Here is a 22,929-nt window from a genome sequence, read left to right on the forward strand (position 1 = left end):
ATTTTCTTACTAGAGTTAATATTTAAGCAAAATAAAACCGAGATATAAAAGTACAATACAACTGTTTAAATAAGACTATTGTGTTTTTTTTTTTAAAATAATACTTCATTTTTGGTTAATTAAAGACATACTCACAAGTGCTTAATGAAAATATATTTTGACAATTTAGATGTTATTCTTTGAAAGTACACATTCTTTTCCATGTTTTGAAGAATATTATTTTTGATGGATTGACACTATAATTATATTGAAATGAAAGATTACTTCTGATTTATTTCTTCAATATCAATAAATAATAATAATGATAATAATGATAATAATAATAATAATAATAATAATAATAATAATGATAATAATAATAATAATAATAATAATAATAATAATAATAATGATAATAATAATAATAATAATAATAATGATAATAATAATAATAATAATAATAATAATAATAATAATGATAATAATAATAATGATAATAATAATAATAATAATAATAATGATAATAATAATAATAATAATAATAATAATAATAATGATAATAATAATAATAATAATAATAATGATAATAATAATAATAATAATAATAATAATAATGATAATAATAATAATAATGATAATAATAATAATAATAATAATAATAATAATGATAATAATAATAATAATAATAATAATGATAATAATAATAATAATAATAATGATAATAATAATAATGATAATAATAATAATAATAATAATAATGATAATAATAATAATAATAATAATGATAATAATAATAATAATATGATGTAATATCACACTGAAATATTTTCAGAACATCAAATTGATGTTATATATTTTAAAAATGCACACACGTGTGCATGCACACACGTGTGCATGCACACACACACACACACACACACACACACACATGCATGCATGCATGCACATGCACATGTGCACATACTCTCTCTCTCTCTTACTTTTTCCCTTTCTCTTTTTGTCCCTCTCTCTCTTTCTCCTTTGACTTTCTCTTTCTTTCTGTCTGTCTCTCTACCCCCACCCCTACCCTCACTAACCATCTCTATCTCTTTTCCTATCTCACCTTTTCTCTGTATATCTGAAACTGTATCTGTCCTTTCAGTCTCTGTATCTAGTTCTCACTAGGATGTCTGAAATTTCTACCCTTACCCTCTCTCAGTTGTAGCATTGTTCTTCTTCTCATACCTATCTCACATATACGCACCTGACTGTTTTTATAAATACAAAGGTGTAGGAGTGGCTGTGTGGTAAGTAGCTTGCTTACAAACCAAATGGTTCTGAGTTCAGTCCCACTGTGTGGTACCTTGGGCAAGTGTCTTCTACTATAGCCTCAGGCTGACCAAAGCCTTGTGAGTGGATTTGGTAGACGGAAACTGAAAGAAGCCTGTCGTATATGTATATATATGTGTGTATGTATATGTGTGTGTATGTTTGTGTGTCTGTGTTTGTCCCCCCCAACATCGCTTGACAACCGATGCTGGTGTGTTTACGTCCCCATAACTTAGCAGTTCGGTAAAAGAGACTGATAGAATAAATACCAGGCTTCCAAAGAATAAGTCCTGGGGTTGATTTGCTCGACTAAAGGTGGTGCTCCAGCATGGCCACAGTCAAATGACTGAAACAAGTAAAATGAGAATATAAAAAGATATATATATATATGTATATCACGTGACCGACCACTCCATCAGATGTAGTTACACATCGCTGGTCACAATGCGTTCGCATTGTTTTAGCCTTCGAATGAGGCCACCCCGCTGGCTAAGTGAGCAGGCCAATATATGTATATATAAATATATATATATATATATATATGTATGATATATATATATATATATATATATATATATATATATAATGATTAATTGTATTATGTAATGATACATGTGAGTTGTTTATTCTGAAAAAGTAATTAAAAAGATCATGAAGAGGAAAATAACCATCCAACTATCTTACAGTTACTTACCATATCAAACTTTAAAAGAACAGAATGCAAAGAAAATTTAGATAGGATTTGAACCTTGCTACTCAAGGCAGCATAACTATATTCCATTTATAAGCATTTAATCTGGTTCTCCTTTACATAGCTTTTCCCTCTTTCAGCAAAATCCTTATCACCGAGTAACTCATTATTCAGGGTGTCCACAATGTCTGGGTACATGGAGTAAATAAAATCAAAACATAAACAATTAAATATAAGAAATAATAATTTCTTAAAGTATGTGTTAATCCCCATGTACCCAGACTTTGTGGACACCCTGTATAACTAAATTTCTATTAACATTTAGATCCAAATGCTACTGATTGTGTTTAACAATACAACTCTCACATAAGAAAATAATAAGTACTTTTGCAACAAAGCTGGAGTCTTTACATTTCTTCTTGGTTATTAACCATTATTTTTTATGGTATTTACATATAAGAGAATAAGGTGTACGTACGCCGCAATAATATATATGTAAAATACAAAATGGGACAAGAACGCAAAACATTCAGATAGAAGATACAAAAAACACGGACGGGTCATTCGAAGCCTCTAATCTTCAGTCAAGAACCGGATCATCCTTGCAATTTCGGCTGATTAATCTTGAGATTGCTCCGATCTGGCCAGCCCCATGGAAAAACTAAGCTACGAGCATTAGATTTCTTGGAAAAAGGATCGAATGTATATGAAACAAGGACAGAAAAACGAATGATGTTACACGAATATAAATACAAGAAACAAAAAATATTTATTATGGTATATAGGATAGCACTAGGATTTATTACACTCACACATGTTTAAATATAGTATATAGTATAGTCATAGCCAGCACTGAATCGGGTGCACCTTTGATCAGAGATTTTCCAACTGCAGTTATCCCATCTTTCGCAGATGTACAGAAGGCTGATAATGTACTTTTTTTTCCCAATAAATTAAGATGTAAATTGAGGGAGTTACAGCTATTTCTAGTGACCACATTTAGGTTCCATTATTAGTTTGTAGAATATAAAGTTTTTTAAGGAAGAAATAAAATGAAGAATGGGATATCCGTGTTCTTTATGTCATATTCGTGGTCTTCCATAAACAACCTTGCCTGGGCTTGTGCCTCAAAGGAGAACTTTCTAGGTGCATTCCTATGGCCCTTACTCTTTACCTTTTATATCTGAATTAAAATATGAAATAGAAGAATCGAGTTGGAAGCAATATAAAACTTCATGGGTGATGGATTTTTCAGGTTAGTGAACAAGGTGTCTGACTCTTCTAACTAAACTTATTTTGAGGTTCACTTATTATTCAGTTAGCAAGCAAATTCCTGCCTTTTAGCTACAGAATATCAAGCGATTCTAATCTATGGAAGTTTAGTGGAATTAATGTTTAGTTTAAACTGTGAAAGGTTTGTGGTAGAAATGTAGAAATGGTAATGTGATAGACAAAACAACTTCATCATCATTAGCGTCACCATTTAATATCTATTTTCTTTGCTGGTTTGGGTTGAATGGTTCAACAGGAGCTGGTGAACAGGAGGACTGTGCCAAGCTCCAATGTCTGCTTTGATATGGTTTCTACAGCCAGGTACCCTTCCTAATGCCAATCACTTTACATGGCCTAGTGGTTAGAGCAGTGGACTCGTGGTCGAGGGGTCACGGGTTCGAATCTCAGACCGGGCAATGTGTGTGTTTATGAGTGAAACACCTAAGCTCCATGCGGCTCTGACAGAAGGTAATGGTGAACTTCTGCTGACTCTTTTGCCACAACTTTCTTTCACTCTTTCCTCCTGCATCTTGCAGCTCACCTGCGACGGACTGGCACCCCATCCAGGTGGGAAACCTATATGCCAAGGAAACTGGGAAACCGGCCCTATGAGCCAGGCATGGCTTGAGAAGGAAACAAAAAGAAATCACTTTACTGCATGCATTTTATGCAGGCACCAGCACCAATGAGGTCACCAATTAACTTGTAAGACAAGTACCCCCCAACTGTGGTAGATTTTAGCATTGGAGGAAGAGTCTTTATGCCAGATGATGAGAGTTTAAAGTATGATAGAGGCACAAGAACAGGTATCTTGCTGTTAGGGGAGATACATGGTTCCCCAACTGAAAGAGAGAGAAGATGGTGGTGGGGATGTGTCAAGACATACCCTTCAGTTACAGGAAGGGTACAGTTAAGAGAAATTGTACAGCGGATTGAACAGGGTGAGTGGGTAGGTAAGTTCAAGTGAGTATGGAAAGATAGTTTTTTGTGGTATGTAAATGATGGCTCTTTTCATTCTGAGTTCAAATCTTGCCAAGGTTGACTTAACATTTCATTTGGTGGTGGGGAGAGATAAATATCAATTATATATCAGGATTAATTAACAAATTAAGTAATGCCCCCTATTCTTCCGCATTAAAAAAAAAAACAGATTTCTGGTCATGTGCCAATTTTGAAGTCAACATTCAATTTGGAATGTGGAAGGAGGTTAGTGATTAGAAGGAAAAAAATGAACAAGGAGCAAATTCTAACTTGTGCATTGGATAAATATATAATCTAAATTACTGATGTGTTAAATTACTTGCTGTTTCCTTGAAGGGTAATTTTCCCCTTAATCAGAAATGTGTTTCACGGAAGATTAGTTTACAAGCATCAAGTGATGCCAGTACACAAGCAAACACATGGACATACAAACATGTGCATGCACACAATTGACGAGCTACTTTCAGTTTTTGTATACAAAATCTCCTCACAAAGCTTCAGTCAACTCAGGGCTACGGTAAAAGACATTTGCCCAAAGTATTGTACAGTGAAACTGAACCCAAGACTGCATGGTTGGGAAGCAAACTTCTTAACCACATAGCCACACAAGAGCACTCGGTTGGTTACGATGATGAGGGTCCCAGCTGATACGATCAACGGAACAGCCTGCTCATGAAATTAATGTGTAAGTGGCTGAGCACTCCACAAACACGTGTACCCTTTATGTAGTTCTCGGAGAGATTCAGCATGATACAGAGTATGACAAGGCTGGTCCTTTGAAATACTCATCATCATCATTGTTCGCCCGTGGTCGAGACAATGGAATTTACCATGTTACGCCAGACTTCACAGTCCATCATAGCATTACGGAGGTCCTGTTGCTGGATGCCTGTATCCCTGGAGATTACATCAGGGTAGAAGAGTGTGCGCCCTCTGGTATCACGAGCAGATGGCTTCCAGAGGAGAAGAGTAGAAATTACCTCGTTTTCAGGTCTACAACAATGTCCAGCAAACTGGACTCTCCTACCTTTCACAAGAGATGATACAGGTGGTAATTTCCCATATATTTGTACTTTGGTTGGATGACGCTTCCACGAGAGATTTTGAAATACAGGTACTACTCATTTTTGCCAGCTGAGTGGACTGGAGCAACGTGAAATTAAGTGTCTTGCTCAAGGACACAACACGCCACCAGGTATTGAACTCGTAACCTTATAATTGTGAGCCGAATGCCCTACTCACTAAGCCACGTGCCCTCACAATAGCCACACATATGTCTATTATAGTAATCATCATCATCATCATCATCATCATCATTATCACCATCATCATCATTTAACGTTTGTTTTCTATGTTTTGGCATGTTTTCTATGGCTAGATGACCATTCTAATGCCAACCAGTTTATAGAGTGTACTGGGTGCTTTTTATGTGTCACCAGGACAGGTGTTTTACATGTGGCACCAGCACAGGTGTTTCATATGTGGCACCAGCACAGGTGCTTTATATGTGGAACCAGCATGGCTGCTTACCATGTAGCACTGACACAGGAGCTTTTTACATGGCTCCGAATGTGTGCTTTTCTATGTGGCACCAGCACGGGCCTAGTAAATAAATAATTATGGATCTTTTCTGTTTGAACGGCAGTTTTTAACATAATTTCTAGGTAACTAAAAAATGTTAAACTTCGTATACTGGTAGAATGTGTTTATAAAACATCTTTTTCTCTTGGCTTTATTGAGAAAATTCTATAGTTTGTAAGATATTTGTTGGTTTTTTTTCTTCAATTTCTGCAATTTCAACCAATCACTGATGTCTATTGAAGTAAAAAAACATTCTGTGCCATATGAATATGTCCCTTGTTTAAGAAACAGATTGGGTTTATTTACATTTGTGAAGAAAAAAAGATATCCTTCCCCCACCCCTAACCCTAACCCTAAAATAGATTGACATGCAATAGATCGATACTAGGGTCATAATTATGGTTGACAATTTCATATGACACCGCTAAAAAAAACTGCCGTTCAAACCGCAAAGATCCATAATTATATTTCTCTACAATAAGTTTGTTTTCTACCCTTTTTCTTTTCAGCTTTCTCCAGTTGCATATAAACCATTTGTGCTTAGGAACATTCAGCAGGTGACAAAAGACAGCTTTTGCTACCGCTTCTGTGCACCCACTGAGCATCCTCTTAATATTAATCTGGGGCAGCATGTTATTCTCAGGTATCTCTCAATTACTATTTTATCTTTACCTTTTACACACAAAGTTTAATGAAAGAAATATTTGTTTTATTTTTTTTTTTCTAAAATATATTAAAGAACTTTCCTTCGTAGATTTTTCTTGTTATTTTTTAGTTCCAGATGGAAGGGAGAGGGGCTGTCTCCATAGTTAAAAAAAAACCTTCTAGACAAAATGATAAAAATAATTGATTGAGTTTAATGTAATCGATATTCACTTTGAAGTGTGTAACTGGAGGGAAAACATGAGCAAGGAAGAAATTTTAGAAATCTGTTCAGAAATAACAATAAGAGCAATAACAGTATTGATATAAGCACAGGGCCAAAAATTTAGGAGAAGGGGAGAATCAATAAGTTCAACCTCAGTATATTGATCGTGGCAGCACAAAAGGCAGAGTTTGGTGATAGGAAGGGCATGTGGTCATTGAGAAAAAATTTGCCCCAATGAATTCCATCTGACCCATGCAAGCATGGAGGTGTGGACATTAAAAACAATGATGATGATGGTGGTGGTGGTGGTGATAATGTTAATTTTACCTAACTGCATGTTCTTCATGAAGAAGATGACCCTGAGAAATTTAAGCTGTCATTATTGAGTGTAAACATGGTCTGCAATTAAGTGATTTTGTTGCTAGGAATAGCAAAGATGTATGGAAAGAGCTGTCATAGAATCCAAGTGTTTTTCAGGAATAAAAAACAAAAACATTATTGATAGAAAGCCAATCCACTTCCATCAAAATATATCAGAATTGATGTATGTTTGTTTTTTGTTTTTTGTATTCTTCGGAGAATTTTGAATGACTGTTTTAATGATAGGACTTTCCTCCACTTGTTTTCCTGGTAAAGATGTGGGAATGTTCATTCCATCTATTTACAACTGATACATTCAAATGTCACATAAACCACCTGCTTTTTTTTGTGATTTATAAATTTCCTTTGTCTCAGCTGCCAACACTAGAAATTAATGTGATTTGAAATGAATTGAATTCGTATTTATTATTATCTTCACATCTTACTATTTAACAAATCTTGATGTTCAACATTTGTGAAATATCTAATTTTATTATTGTACTTGGCCATACTATTTGATTATCATAGCTGTTGAATTTACTCATTATACTTAACTAATGCAATTAATGGATTTGACTATCAGCAATACAATAAATTTACTTAATGACTTTATTTCAAAATTGTATGCATTTTTGTTTCTACTGAAGCATTTTCATAACTACACACTACATAGAAATGTATTCACTTGTAAATGTAATAAATCCTTAGAATAGAAAATAAACTCTCTACAAACTAAGTCTCCATCACATTTTCAATTCCAATATGAAATACGGATGTTGAAATATATTTTGCAATTGCTTCAGCAAGGAAGACTTTAATTGTAAGAACATAAGATTAATAATGTTGTGAATTGTTATTTGGTTCCAAGTCAGCTCTGATTGAGTAGAGCTATCATCAAAAGGTTTGCCCTAGGTATGACGGTATGACATTAAACTGCATCTGGTGGTGAGGCTCCAGTTTGGAACATTATTTACATTCAACGGATATTTGTCCTCATCTTGTTTGTTAACACAACGTTTCAGCTGATATACCCTCCAGCCTTCATCAGGTGTCTTGGGGGAAATTTCGAACCTGGGTTCTCATTCCTAAGGTATTTTTCGATGTTATTATTATTATTATTGTTATTGTTCAGGTCACTGCTTAGAATTGAACTCGGAATCTTGGGGTTAGTAGCCTGCGCTCTTAACCACTACACCATATGCCTGTTGTGTTGACAACAAACAAGATGAGGACAAATATCCATCGAATGTAAATAATGTACATAATTCCTCATTTCTTAAATATAGAAGCTCCAGTCTAGAAGTTCTGGAGTTGCAGGAAGTGTGAAATAATCTCTTAATTACCATTATTCCCAGGGCTGTACTGACATGGAACAGTAATACTTGTCAGGGTCCCATCTATGAGTTAAGTACATTTTTCTAAGGGCAGATTGAGCTCTTTAGCTGCAGTGAAGGCAGTCAATGCAGGAGAAGGAAATCACAAAAACTAATAACCCTTTCTAACATACTTTGAGCCAGCACAAAGGAGAATGGCTGATAAAATTAACTTGAGATTTGTCTAACAATACAGATTGATATTATGGAGACAACTACGAGCTCCTGTTAATGTGCATTCTATCACATGCAGAGATAGTAGGAATTGATGATAAATAATAATAATAATAATAATGAAATTATTGTATACAGTGCTCATGTGCACCACAACTTGTCAAAAGTGCATATAAAGCATATGCAGTAATGTACAAATGTCTGGGAAGTGAACAGTGTATGAGTCAGATATATTCTTGCATGTGTATGGAGGGGAGAAAATCAGGTGTAGTGTTGGTGAATCTCAGGAAGCATGGAAGTTTTGAAGGATGCAGTGCTCCGACAACTAACAACTGATGCCGGCAGTTTGTTCCATGCTTCAGCAACTCTTAGCGTGAAAAAATGTTTCCGAAAGTCATGGGAGCTATGCGGTTTTCTGACTTTGTAAACATGTCCACGGGTGGTGTTCCAGTCATGACCAACAAAAAGGCTGTTTGTATATCTAGGATTATAACTGTTCAGCATGTCCTTTTTTAAATGGCCCAACTGACCATGGATTTCAGATATTTTTGACTCTTGGTCATAATACTAACCAAAAAAGAATTTGGTTAGAATTCTGACCAAGAGTTAGCATGCCAGTAGAAAGGATCACAAGACAGATTCTTAAAGCTGAGTCAGTTTGCAAGAGACCTAGGAGTAGACTACAAGTAAGATGGTTGGACAATATCCATAGTCTCACTTGGGAATCCAGCTGGAAAGTGTAATAGTTTTGATAGACTCCTATGGGAGAGATAGTTGAGGATTCTACCTCCATGACCCACCTAGGTTTTGTGTTTGTGAAAATGGATGGAGAGATGGTCAGAACTGTGTTGGTGTTAGAAGTTTTAAAAAAAGACACCCACTGCCCATCTTCTGGTTTTGATGGGTGCTATTGCAAGAAAGACTAACTCCAACAATACTACAAAAATATTCTTTTATTCGTTTCATTCATTAGACTGCAGCCATGCAAGGGTGCTGCCTTGAAGGATTTTAGTCAAACGAATCGACCCCCAGTATTTATTTTTAAGTCTGGTACTTATTCTATCAGAGTGTTTTGCCAAACTGCTAAGTTATGGGGGACATAAACACACCAACACTGGCTGTCAAGTAGTGGTGAGAGAGAGAGAGACACACACACACACACATGTGATAGGCCCAGATATTTTCTCAATTTGATTTAGTTCTTTTAGTCTTTACTGGCCAGAACTGAATATACTTGGCTCTACGCATGTGCACTTGAGGCACGGTAACTGAGTCAGCTTGTTTTTGACAATGGGGCACTTTCCAGAACTCTTCACATGTGTAATTTACACATTTTAAAAATTTTTACTGGCCAGTAGAAAGAGGTTGCAAGAACTGATTTGCATATCATTAGTGTGATTATCACCTGCTAAAATCCAATCAGCACAATGAATATAAAACTTCAATACCAACATAACTTAGGTACTTCAAAGAAAGATAGTTGAGAAAATTTCGGAAGCAAGTGTTACAGAGTTAAGTATCCCCTTTTTGCATCACCCCCTCAACAGTAGCATTAGTATAGTACTTGTTATTTGTTCCTTCTCGAGCCATGCCTGGCTCATAGGGCTGGTTTCCTGGTTTGCTTGGTGTATAGGTTTCCCACCTGGATGGGACTCCGGTCCGTCGCAGGTGAGCTGCCAGATGCTGGAGGAAAGAGTGAGAGAAAGTTGTGGCGAAAGAGTCAACAGAAGTTCGCCATTACCTTCTGCCGGAGCCGCATGGAGCTTAGGTGTTTCACTCATAAACACACATACATCGCCTGATCTGAGATTCAAACCTGCGATCCCTCGACTGCGAGTCCACTAGGCCATGTGCCTTCACAGTATAGTACTTACTTTTCAGTTAAGTCTATAGTTAAGAAAGAAATTATGACCTAGTTAGAAAATGTTGAACACTACAATTTATTATCAATTGTGAAAAAAAGTATTTTATTCTATGAGAAATTTTAACTCCCTTTAAAATATTGTTTGAAGGGCCACTCTGCAAGGGGAAGAGATATTTCGTCAATATACACCAATCAGTGATATGGAAGCACCTGGTTATTTTGATCTTCTTATCAAGGTGAGTTAAATGCTTTTATCATCCCAATTGTCTTCTACATCACATTTGTCACCTTTGCTGAATAATTTATTGTTGTACTAACTTTTCTACATGACCTTTGATAACCTCTGTTGCGTGACCTTTGCCATACAACTTTCCTCTACACATCATCATTGCTATACAATCTTTACTTATACATCAACCACTTTTGCCATACATTAGAAAGTGACATTGCAAAAACACATCCACCTGTCGGTGTATTGCAATGTACACCTGTATGCTTACTGGAGAAACCTAAGTATGTAGATGAATGTTATAGCCTCCTTGTCCTCGTCCTCCTCCTCTTCTTCTTCCCCCTCCTCGTCCTCATCCTCATCCTCGTCCTCATCCTCATCCTCGTCCTTGTCCTCCGCCTCTTCCACCTCCTCCTCCTCATCCTCGTCCTTCACTTCCTCCTCATCCTCGTCCTCCTCATCTTCATCCTCCTCCTCCTCCCCCTCGTCCTCATGCTCCTCCTCCTTCTCGTTGGCCTCCCCCTCCTCCACCACCACTGCCACCACTACCTCCTCTTCCCCCCCAGTCGTCGTTTCCCATACTTGTATGGGTTGGACAGAATTTGCTGAGGCAAATTTTCAATGGCTGGATGCCCTTCCTCTTGCCAACCCTTACCTGTTTCTGAGTAAGGTAATATTTCCATGTGGCTGGGCATGATTTTCATGGAAGGTTGCAAACAAAGGACACTGTTTGTATGATGGTGACACTCATTTACAACAATCATGCTATGTCAGGGGAAAGAGACACAAATACACACACACACATGCACACACATGCACACATAAGGTAAAAACCTCGCTTCAGCCATGAATGACAATGGGATTGGGGAAATTTCGAACTGGGTTCTCATTCCTAAGGTATTTTTCAATGTTATTATTATTATTATTATTATATATTATTATCATTCCTAAGGTATTTTTCAATGTTATTATTATTATTATTATTATTATTATTATTATTATCATTATTATTATTATTATTATTGTTCAGGTCACTGCTTGGAATTGAACTCAGAATCTTGGGATTAGTAGCCCATGCTCTTAATCACGGGCATATGGTGCAGTGGTTAAGAGCGCAGGCTACTAACCCCAAGATTCTGAGTTCGATTCCAAGCAGTGACCTGAACAGCAACAACAACAACAATAATAATAATAATGTTGAAAAATACCTTAGAAATGAGCACACAGGAATAGTAGAAAGACAATTGCCTATGGGTGGCACACAATGGAACTAAATCAAACGTTCATGAATTGGTGATAGAATGTAGAATGAAGGAGTCTACAGGAGGAGAAACAAAAAAGATTAAACCTGAAGTTTTTAAAACAAAATAGTTTGATTTCACCGATAACCCAGAAATTAGATGTTATATCGCAAAAATCACTTTGCTTTTACTGTTAGAGAAAAACTGGTAGTGGTGGTTGTGGGGGTCCTACTACTGCTGCTGTTGTTGCTAAAACTACCACCACCACCACCACCACCACCACCACCATCACCACCACTACCACCACCACTACAACCATCACCACCACCACTGCAACCATCACCACCACCATCACCACCACCACCACCACCACCACCACCACCACCACCACCATCACCACTACCACCACCACTACAACCATCACCACCACCACTGCAACCATCACCACCACCATCACCACCACCACCACCACCACCACCACCACCACCACCACCACCATCACCACTACCACCACCACTACAACCATCACCACCACCACTGCAACCATCACCACCACCATCACCACCACCACCACCACCACCATCACCACCACCACTACCACCACCACTACAACCATCACGGTGGCTGCTACCACTGTCACCACCACTGCTGTTGCCACTACCACTACCACTGCTGCCATTGCCACCACTACTACTATGGCAACTAGCAGCAGTAGAAGTAATACTAAAAGTGGTATTGATGCTCCTAAAAGGACAGTCATTCAGGAGAGATTATCCCCCTTGAATCTCAAGGGTCCTTGAGATTGTACCGAGGGCGTCATATCTTTCTCAATAGTATATTGGTCTTTTTATTAAGGCAGCAAGCTGGCAGAAACGTTAGCCTGCTGGGTGAAATGCTTAGCAGTATTTCGTCTGCCGCTACGTTCTGAGTTCAAATTCTACTGAAGTCGACTTTGCTTTTCGTCCTTCCGGGGTCGATAAAGGGGTTGATGTAATCGACTTAATCCGTTTGTCTGTCCTTGTTTGCCCCCTCTGTGTTTAGCCCCTTGGGGGTAGTAAAGGAATGGATACTCACAACCTAGTTAACTTGGCTATTAAAAGCTAGTTCCTAAGCTTGGCCATTAACAATTATGTCTGGGTTTACCATAATTTTCAGGAGTGAACCCCGACATTGGGAGTTGAAGCCGAGACCAAATGAAATATCATGCAAGGTCTGAAGAGCTGCAGTGTGTGTGTGCACAACAGCCAAATACCACATCACTGGAACTGTGAAGCGCACAGTTTTACACAAAGATTTAAAAATTTTTTTATAAATTAGGCAATGGTTACCGACATTAACCTTAAGGATTATATAATGTACAAGTATAAAGAAAGAATTAAAGAAAAAAGGACTCATTATATTGAATGTTATTGATAATATCAAGTGGAAATAGGGGATGCTGCAGTTCCGCAGTTCCTATACATGAGCTGCCACTAAAAACAAGGGGGAATTCGTGGCAGTGTTCAGTGAACAAATTAAACACACTACCCAACAGTGGCTAAAACTCAAACCGATCAAGTTTATGTATAAATTTTCTTTTTATATGTTTGTTTCCTTTTACACCATATTAAAACAACGGCTAAAAATTTTCTGAAGCAGCACCCCCACTAAGTTTATCCACGAGCCGCCACTGCTCCGTTTATTTGTTCAAGGAGAGGGTAAATGTTTATGCTAATTATATTCAATTAATAAACTGTAATCGTTATCTTTCTCTCCCACACACAATCTGTATGTGTATATTTCAGCACATACATGCATGTGTATGTATATGTATGTGTGTGTGTGTGTTTGCCTCCAGTGCCAAAATATACTGTCACCAAAGCAGGCTGAATGTCTGGTCATCTGTGCCAAATCATCAGCATCCAAACACTCTCACCTATTCATCTCATTCCATCGTTCAACATCCTATCAATTTGTCCATCTCTTATTTGGAAATGTAAAGAAATAAACAGCTACAGTAATTTATTCCGCTGTTGATCTAACATTTTTCTAACACTTACATCTAATTTTCCTCTCTCCCTCTCTCCCTCCTTTTCCCCCATCTTTTCCTTTCTTTCCCTCATTTCTCTTTATCTCTTCTTTCTCCCTCCCTCGTTTATCCTTATCTCTTTCCTCTCTTTTCCCTCCTTCTCTTCTCTCTCTCTCTTTCCTCCTCCCTCTCATACACAAACTCAGAATAAATGCATTGGGGCAGAAGGTAAACCCAGTGCGTAACTGGTACTTAATTTATTGGCCCTGAAAGGATGAAAGGCAAAGTCGACCTCGGTGGAATTTGAACTCAGAACATAAAGGCAGACGAAATACCACTAAGCATTTCGCCTGGTGTGCTAATATTTCTGCCAGCTCGCCGCCTTTTTGGCATGGTTTCTTCAGTGGGACACCCTTGCTAATACCTGCCTGGGGCAACAATAAGATAGTCTGCCCCAGGCAATGCTTTTATGGGGATGGTACTGCCAAGTCTGCTATATAAGCCTGTATAGGGGACGGGGTCAGGGAGATGCGGGTTCAGGGGTCGCCCAGGTGGCACATATTCCATCTACACCTCTGGTACTTGATGAACATAATCTCTGACCTGGTTTTGATCCCTAGTTGTAGCTTATGATGTTAATACTTTAACCCTTTAGTGTTTAGATTACTTTCTCTAATGTAATGCTTATTTGTTCACATTCATCATCATTGTCATCGTCATCATCATCATCATCATCATTTAGCATCTGCTTTCCATACTGGCTTGAGTTACCTGGGTTGACTGCAAACTGGTAAGCTGGGGAGCTGCACCAGGCTCCAATCTGATTTGGCATGGTTTCTTATTTCTTAATTGCCCAAAAGGGGCTAAACATAGAGGAGACAAACAAGGACAGACAAAGGGATTAAGTTGATCACATTGACCTCCAGTGCATAACTGGTACTTAATTTATCGGCCCTGAAAGGATGAAAGGCAAAGTCGACCTCGGCGGAATTTGAACTCAGAACATAAAGGCAGACGAAATACCACTAAGCATTTCACCTGGTGTGCTGATGTTTCTGCTAGCTCGCTGCCTTATATTAATTCTCAATATATTTCATAATTTACCACTCCATTCAAATTGGTACTACCAATCAAATTAAACTGATTTAATTTAAAACTAAAGGTATTTTATAGAAAGCACCAACTAATAAGAGATATATATACAGGGCGGGCCAAAAGTCCCAAACAGAATAAGTTCAATATGCTCTGGAATTGTCAAAGACATTCTTCAGTTTTGAATAAAATAAGCAAAATAAAATGGTGAATGTAAACCCGGAATCATGTGGTTGGGAAGCAAGCTTCTTATTTCTTTATTGCCCACAAGGGGCTAAACATAGAGGGAACAAACAAGGACAGACAAAGGAGTTAAGTCGATTATATTGACCCCAGTGCGTAACTGGTACTTAATTTATCGACCCCGAAAGGATGAAAGGCAAAGTCGATCTCGGCGGAATTTGAACTCAGAACGTAACGGCAGATGAAATACCGCTAAGCATTTCGCCTGGTGTGCTGATGTTTCTGCCAGCTCGCCACCTTTTTGGCACAGTTTCTACAGCTGGACGCCCTTGCTAACACCAACCTCTCCAAGAGTGTAATGTGTGTTTTTACATGCTTCCAGCATGGGTGCCAGTTATGTGATACCAGCAACAGCCATGACTATGATTTCACTTGGCTTGAAAAGTCTTCTCAAGCAGTGATTGTTTCTTTTTAGAATGACATTGTAGAGTATGTATGAGAGGCTGGATCTGATTGGTTTAAACATAAAACAGGTAGAATATTTGGGCTGGATATAGCCAATTTGAATGTTAAAGTGTTTACATATTGTAGCAGGCTTTATAAGTCTAATATTTATTTACATTATTTACATTCGACGGATATTTGTCCTCATCTTGTTTGTTGTTAACATAACGTTTTGGCTGATACACCCTCCAGCCTTCATCAGGTGTCCTGGGGAAATTTCGAACCTGGGTTCTTATTCCTAAGGTATTTTTTGATGTTATTATTATTGTTATTATCATTATTATTATCATTATTATTATTCTGGAATCAAACTCAGAATCTTGGGGTTAGTAGCCCGTGCTCTTAACCACTATGCCATATGCCCGTCGGTGTTTAAGGGCACTGGCTACTAACCCCAAGATTCCAAGTTCGATTCCAAGTTCGATTCCAAGCAGTGACCTGAACAATAACAATAAAAATAGTAATAATAATAATAATAATAATAATAATAACAACAACATCATAATAACATACCTTAGGAATGAGAACGCAGGTTCAAAATTTCCCCAAGACACCTGAAGAAGGCTGGATGGTATACAAACGAAAACGTGTTAACAACAAACAAGATGAGGACTAATGTACATAATGTACATAATTCCTCATCCCTTAAATATAGAACTGTAAGTCTAATAATGTTTAGCTTGTGTCTCTGTGTCCTGTGTTCACATCCTGCTTGGCTTGATTTTGCTTTCCATTCCACAGCATTTAATTTTGAAAAACCAAAAAGAACTAAGCATGTGATAGGTGTTGATTCGATTGGAAATACTTCTTTCCTACAAATTTTGTGGTTTTGTACCAGTATAAGAAATCAATAGTTTTACATTTTAATTATAATACAAAAATAGGTTTGGAAATTAACAAAAATATATATAAAAAAAAAAGAGAAATTTCATTTAGTGTTTGTTTATTATTGATTGATTTCATGTTATATTAAAAAAATTACAATGACTAACGATAAGAAATTTTGTCTGCAAGATTTTGATTGATATAGTGCTTTATCTAGTATAATTATACCAAACCATTTTGGAAAGTATTGTATTTGAAGCACTCAGAATTATGTCTTAAATCACTAATTAAATACTAGTATTACTTATTATTTATATATTTATTTATTCTGTATCAAGTTCTGATTGAGTCAATAAAAGAAAACAGACCAGACTGTATGATATATATTATTTAGTTTTGGCCCTTTGTAATTCTGAGTTCAAATCCTCTCAAAATTTAATTGTTAATATGTGGCCCATGGGAGTTTCTCAATGGCATGCCTAACCAAAAAATTACCTTAAAATTTGTTCAGTTGTGTGGTATATCTGATGATGAGTCTACTAATTTCATTGGCCCTTTTGAGTTTATGAATTATGTGCTGTCAAGAAACTGGAGTTGATTCTCAATTAATGAAGCACTTCTACCTCAAGAACGAGATTTATGGCCTGTCACACAAAAAATAAACATTTGATATTTAATCTCTCTGTAGGTGTGTATGCATGCATGTGTGCATGTGAGTGTGTGTGTGTGTATGTGTGTATCATTTTCATCATCATTTGATGCTCAATTTTTTCATGCTTGCATGGGTGAGATGGAATTTGTTGAGACAGGTTTCTCCATGGTTGGCTGCCCTTCCTGTCACTAATCCTCAACTGGAAGACTGGAAACAAATAACCTCACATATATGATGGTGGTGCTCATTTACAACTATCATGTGATGTCTGGGCAAAGGTACCTGCAAACACACACACACATATACACATATATATGTTTCTTTATTACCCACAAGGGGCCAAACACAGAGGGGACAAACTAGGATTAAGTCGATTACATCGACCCCAGTGCGTAACTGGTACTTAATTTATCGATCCCGAAAGGATGAAAGGCAAAGTCGACCTTGGCGGGATTTGAACTCAGAACGTAATGGCAGACGAAATACCACTAAGCATTTCGCCCGGCATGCTAATGATTCTGCCAGCTTGCCGCCTATATATATACATATATATGTATTCTTTTATTCTTTTACTTGTTTCAGTCATTTGATTGTGGCCATGCTGGAGCACAATGTTAGAAGTGTTTTTAATAGAAGAAACCAACCCCAGGACTTCTTTCTAAGCCTTGTACTTATTTTAATGGTCTCTTTTGCCGAACTGCTAAGTTATGCAGATGAAAACACACCAGCATTGGTTGTCAAGCGATGGTGGGGTGACAAACACAAACACAAAGACACACACACACACACAACACACACACACACACACAACACACACACACACACACACACACACCAAATGGGCTTCCTTCAGTTTCTGTCTAACAAATCTAATCTTAAGGTTTTGGTTGGCTCAAAGCTAAAGTAAAAGACACTTGCCCAAGGTGCCATGCAGTGGGACTGAACCTGAAACCCTGTGGTTGGGAAGCACAAACAATCAGCTTTGAGTGCACTGCATCTTATAGCTGAAACAGTTGTTAGCTAATGAAGTTCATTGCATAATTTTTTGTTCTTTTGTCATTTATTTAATTTCATATATATATACACATATAAACAAAAATATGGATAAAGAAAATTACATCTGCCTAGATTTTATAACCTCATTTTTCTTCTTCACACCACACACACACACACACACACACACACACACACACACACACACACACACACAACTGGCTTCTTTCAGCTGCCATCTACCAAATCTTATCACAATGTTTTGGTCTGTTTGGGGCTAAAGTAGAAAACATTTGTTCAAGGTGCCATGCTGTGAGGCTGAACCCAAGAGAACATGGTTGGCAAGCAAACCTCTTTACCGCACAGCCATACCTATGCTTTATATGTGTGTGTGTGTGTGTGTGTGTGTGTATATATATATATATAACTTTTATGTAATGAGATAAAAAGACAAGGCTGTGTAGATTTTAGAACATTTATAAATAGAAGGTTTTTGTTAATTTCCAAAGGTCTTACAGCTGTTTCAAGGATATTTATTATATCCCTTCATTGGAGACAGTATGAAAAGATGGTTAAGCAATAGTTAATTTAGATAAGATACGAAAGAGAGTGGTGGAGGAATTAAAATAGATGTGAAATATGCAGGGATATTGTATATCTAGATCCATTATTTAGGCAGAATGGTATACATATAAGATTCCAATACCTTATGAGTAAAATCCAATAGTATTTAAAATTGGTCATTCCAAGTATAGAGTTTTATTTAAAGTGACCTAATATATATATATATATATATATATATATATATATATGCACACACACACACACACATATATATACACAATATATATATATACATATACATATATATATACATATACATATATATCATCATCATCATCATCATCGTTTAGCGTCCGTTTTCCATGCTAGCATGGGTTGGACGGTTCTACTGGGGTCTGTGAAGCCAGAAGGCTTCATCAGGCCCAGTCAAATCTGGCAGTGTTTCTACGGCTGGATGCCCTTCCTAACGCCAACCACTCCGTGAGTGTAGTGGGTGCTTTTTACGTGCCACCCGCACTGGTGCCAGACAGAGCTGGCAAACGGCCACGAACGGATGGTGCTTTTTATGTGCCACCGGCACGAGGGCCAGGCGAGGCTGGCAACGGACATGAAATGGGGCGGTGCTGGCAACGGTCGCGAAACGGAAAGTTCTCTTACATGCCACCGGCACTGGTAACACATCTGCAATTTCCATTGATCGATTTCGATTCTGATCGTCACTTGCCTCAACAGGTCTTCACAAGCAGAGTTTTGACATGCCACCGGCACTGGTAGCACATCCGCAATTTCCATTGATCGATTTCGATTCTGATCCTCACTTGCCTCATCACATCTTCACAAGTAGAGTTTTGTGTCCCAAGAAGGGAAGGTATGCATACGTAGGCTGGCTCCATCCCATGTAGAAGGCCACGGGTTATGGACTCACTTGTCCTGCCGGGTCTTCTCGCGCACAGCACACTTCCAGAGGTCTCGGTCTCTAGTCATTTCCTCAGTGATATATACATATACATATATATATATATATATATATATATATATATATATATATATATATATATGAGATAAGGGTTGAAAATTCAACCCACCACGGGATAGCATATATCCAATATATATATATACACACACACACACACACATACACGCATACTCATACAGACATATACATACATATATAAAGGCACCATTCGAGCGTGATCGTTACCAGCATCGCCTTACTGGCACTTGAGCCCCATGCCAGTAGGGTGCTAAGAGCACCATCCGAGTGTGATCGTTGCAAAATTATGGAAGTATGGCGGAATGTGGTTAAGAAGCTTGCTTTGCAGTCATATGGTTTCAGGTTCAGTTTCACCGCATGGCATCTTGGGCAAGTGTCTTCTACCATAGCCTTGGGACAAACAATTCCTTGACAGTAAATTTAGTAGATGGAAACTATGTAGAAGTCCATATATATATATATATATATATATATGTATGTATATATATATATATGTGTGTGTGTGTGTATATATATATATATATATATATATATATATATATATATATATATATGTATGTATATATATATATGTGTGTGTGTGTGTGTATATATATATATATGTATATGTGTGTGTCTGTGCTTGTATCTACATGTCCTCACTCTTGACAACCAGTGTTGGTTTATTTACATCCCTTAATTTAGCAGTTTCAGCAAAAGAAACCATTATAATAAGTACCAGACTTGAGAAAAATATGTACTGGAATTGATTCGTTTGACTGAATCTTTCAAGGTGATGCTCCAGCATGGCCACAGTGCACTGACTGAAATAAGTAAAAAATATAAAAATTAAAGGTAACTGATATCCAATGACCAATGAATACAACAGGATTTTGACAGCCTGCTAGAAAGAGCAACCAAATCACCTTCAAATCACACTTTACTCTTTTATAACATGTACATTTGGGAATATTTTAGATGCATTTTAGCTGGGGAAAGTTGGGATGGTTTATGGTTGGAACCCTTTTGATGACGTACTTCTTAAATCAGGGTTGACAGACAAAAGACCACCAAAAATCTTTTTACTCAGAATTGAGGCAGTTTTCATTTAGTCTATATATACCAAGCTAAACAGAAGCCTTTTATTTTTCAAATTTACGCACATGTTCATTCAAATGAATTCTAAATCTATGATCGATATTGAAAGGTTTTGCAGTTGAAATAGTGCAAGCATTAGTTTTTTCAAGAACTGTATGCATTCATTTCGTTTTTGGATTTGGTTTGCAAGATTCTTCATATGAGTTCGTGTGTTGAAGCATATTCTGTTGTGTCTGGGGAGAGTCATTCTCTTTTAGTGCCTTATTATTTAACACACTCACCGGTAAAATTTCCACTTATTTCTTATTTTTATTTTCTAAAATTTTCGTTGCATGTTGCAACCTTTTCAATAGTCTTGATTCTTTAGAAAATAAAAATAAGAAATAAGTGGGCATTTTACCGGTGAGTGTGTGAAATAATAAGGCACTAAAAGAGAATGACTCTCCCCAGACACAACAGCGTATGCATTCATTTAGACAATTTCTATTCCTGCTTTTACTGTAAGGACTCTAGCTGGTAAGAACTGTAAATATATCATGTAGAAAAGGTTTTTCCACAAATCTCTGTACACAGACTTAGCCAAAGCCTCATATCTTGTTTTTTCCTTATTGTTAGTAAAGTTGTTATAATATATATTATCCCATTTATCCATTTACTTTGGCCTACATTTATAACTCGGGGTTTTTAGGGATAATTGTCTCTAATTGCCCCCACAAAATCTAGTTTCTGCTAACCTACAGAGCCAAATAAATTTGGCATCCCTGACTTAGTTGGCTAGTAATATTTATCCCCACTTAAATGTGGGTAGTCTGTTAGAACAAACTATTTTGTGGAAGGTACAATGAGAAACTCTCATATTGGCTTTTGGTGCAAAATGGTCCTAACAGAACATCCATTTTAAAGTGGGGATAAATATTAGCTCTCAGTATTGATACTGCCTCTGTCACTAATAAAAGGCACCATTCGAGCGTGATCGTTATCAGCGTTGCCTTACTGGCACTTATGTCCCGTGCTAGTGGGGTGCTAAGAGCACCATCCAAGCGAGATCATTGCCACAGTGGCTAACTGGCTTCCGTGCCAGTGGCATGTAAAAGGCACCATTCAAGCATGATCATTACCAACGTCACCTTACTGGCACTTGTGCCAGTGGCACGTGAAAAAACATTTGAGTGAGGTCGTTGCCAGTACCGCCTGACTGGCCCCCGTGCTGGTGGCATGTAAAAGAACCCATGACACTCTTGGAGTGGTTGGTGTTAGGAAGGGCATCCAGCTGTAGAAACATTGCCAGATCAAGATTGGAGCCTGGTGCAGCCATCTGGTTCACCAGTCCTCAGTCGAACCATCCAACCCATGCCAGCATGGAAAACGGACGTTAAACAATGATGATGATGATGATGATGAGATTAGTGGTGGGCTAGAAGATTTTGTAAAGTTATTAGTGATCTTCTTGGTAAGGGGCTAGAAAGTCCAATTGCAATTTGGGATGCAAGAAAGCTTGCAAAATATGCAATACACAAAGGAATGGTGATATTGCTGGCCCATCATTCTGTCTACATCAGCATAGAAAAATGGATACTGGAACAACAATGGTGATGAATTTTATATTAACAAATAATAGTGTTGGCTTTAGATTGACTTGCACAAAATGTAATTTTATAGTGTATACAAGATAATAACATTAATTAAAAGAATCAACATTTTCACAGTATAACCTAATTATTAATTACATAATAGGCTCCACAATTTTTTTCTCTATAATTTGGGTAAGTTAATTGTAGATAAGTCTAATAATTAGTTTGACACAAATATTTAATAAGAAAGATGGTAATTAAAGAAGTTGTTTTGAATTCTTGATGTAGGATTGGTTAAAGAAAACTACATTATTGGTAAATAAGAACAGAATATAAATTTTATTTTCAAGTTTAATTAGCTTTTAAAAATATAATTTACTCTTGTATGGGAAATATTCCTACAAAATATAAATGGATGTCTATTTTATGATTAAGGTTTATTCATCACATTATGATGATGTATTTGATAATTTTTTTATTTATGCATTCATCATCATCATCATCGTCGTTTAATATATGATTATTAAATAATGATAAAAATATTA

At 37.0% G+C, this 22,929-nt stretch overlaps 1 protein-coding gene across 3 annotated transcripts in view; it reads left to right on the top strand.

Moving 5' to 3' along the window:
* The window catches only part of LOC115218556 (NADH-cytochrome b5 reductase-like), a 157,329-nt gene that overhangs the window by 41,082 nt on the left and 93,318 nt on the right, over positions 1 to 22,929 (top strand). For all 3 annotated transcript variants that reach the window (XM_036508146.1, XM_029788443.2, XM_036508147.1), the window contains exons 3-4: positions 6,322 to 6,455; positions 10,600 to 10,687. In XM_036508146.1, coding sequence (XP_036364039.1) covers positions 6,322 to 6,455; positions 10,600 to 10,687 — 222 coding nt within the window. The remainder of the gene's footprint in view (positions 1 to 6,321; positions 6,456 to 10,599; positions 10,688 to 22,929) is intronic.

The sequence above is a fragment of the Octopus sinensis genome, linkage group LG13, assembly GCF_006345805.1.
Source record: "Octopus sinensis linkage group LG13, ASM634580v1, whole genome shotgun sequence".
NCBI lineage: Eukaryota > Metazoa > Mollusca > Cephalopoda > Octopoda > Octopodidae > Octopus > Octopus sinensis.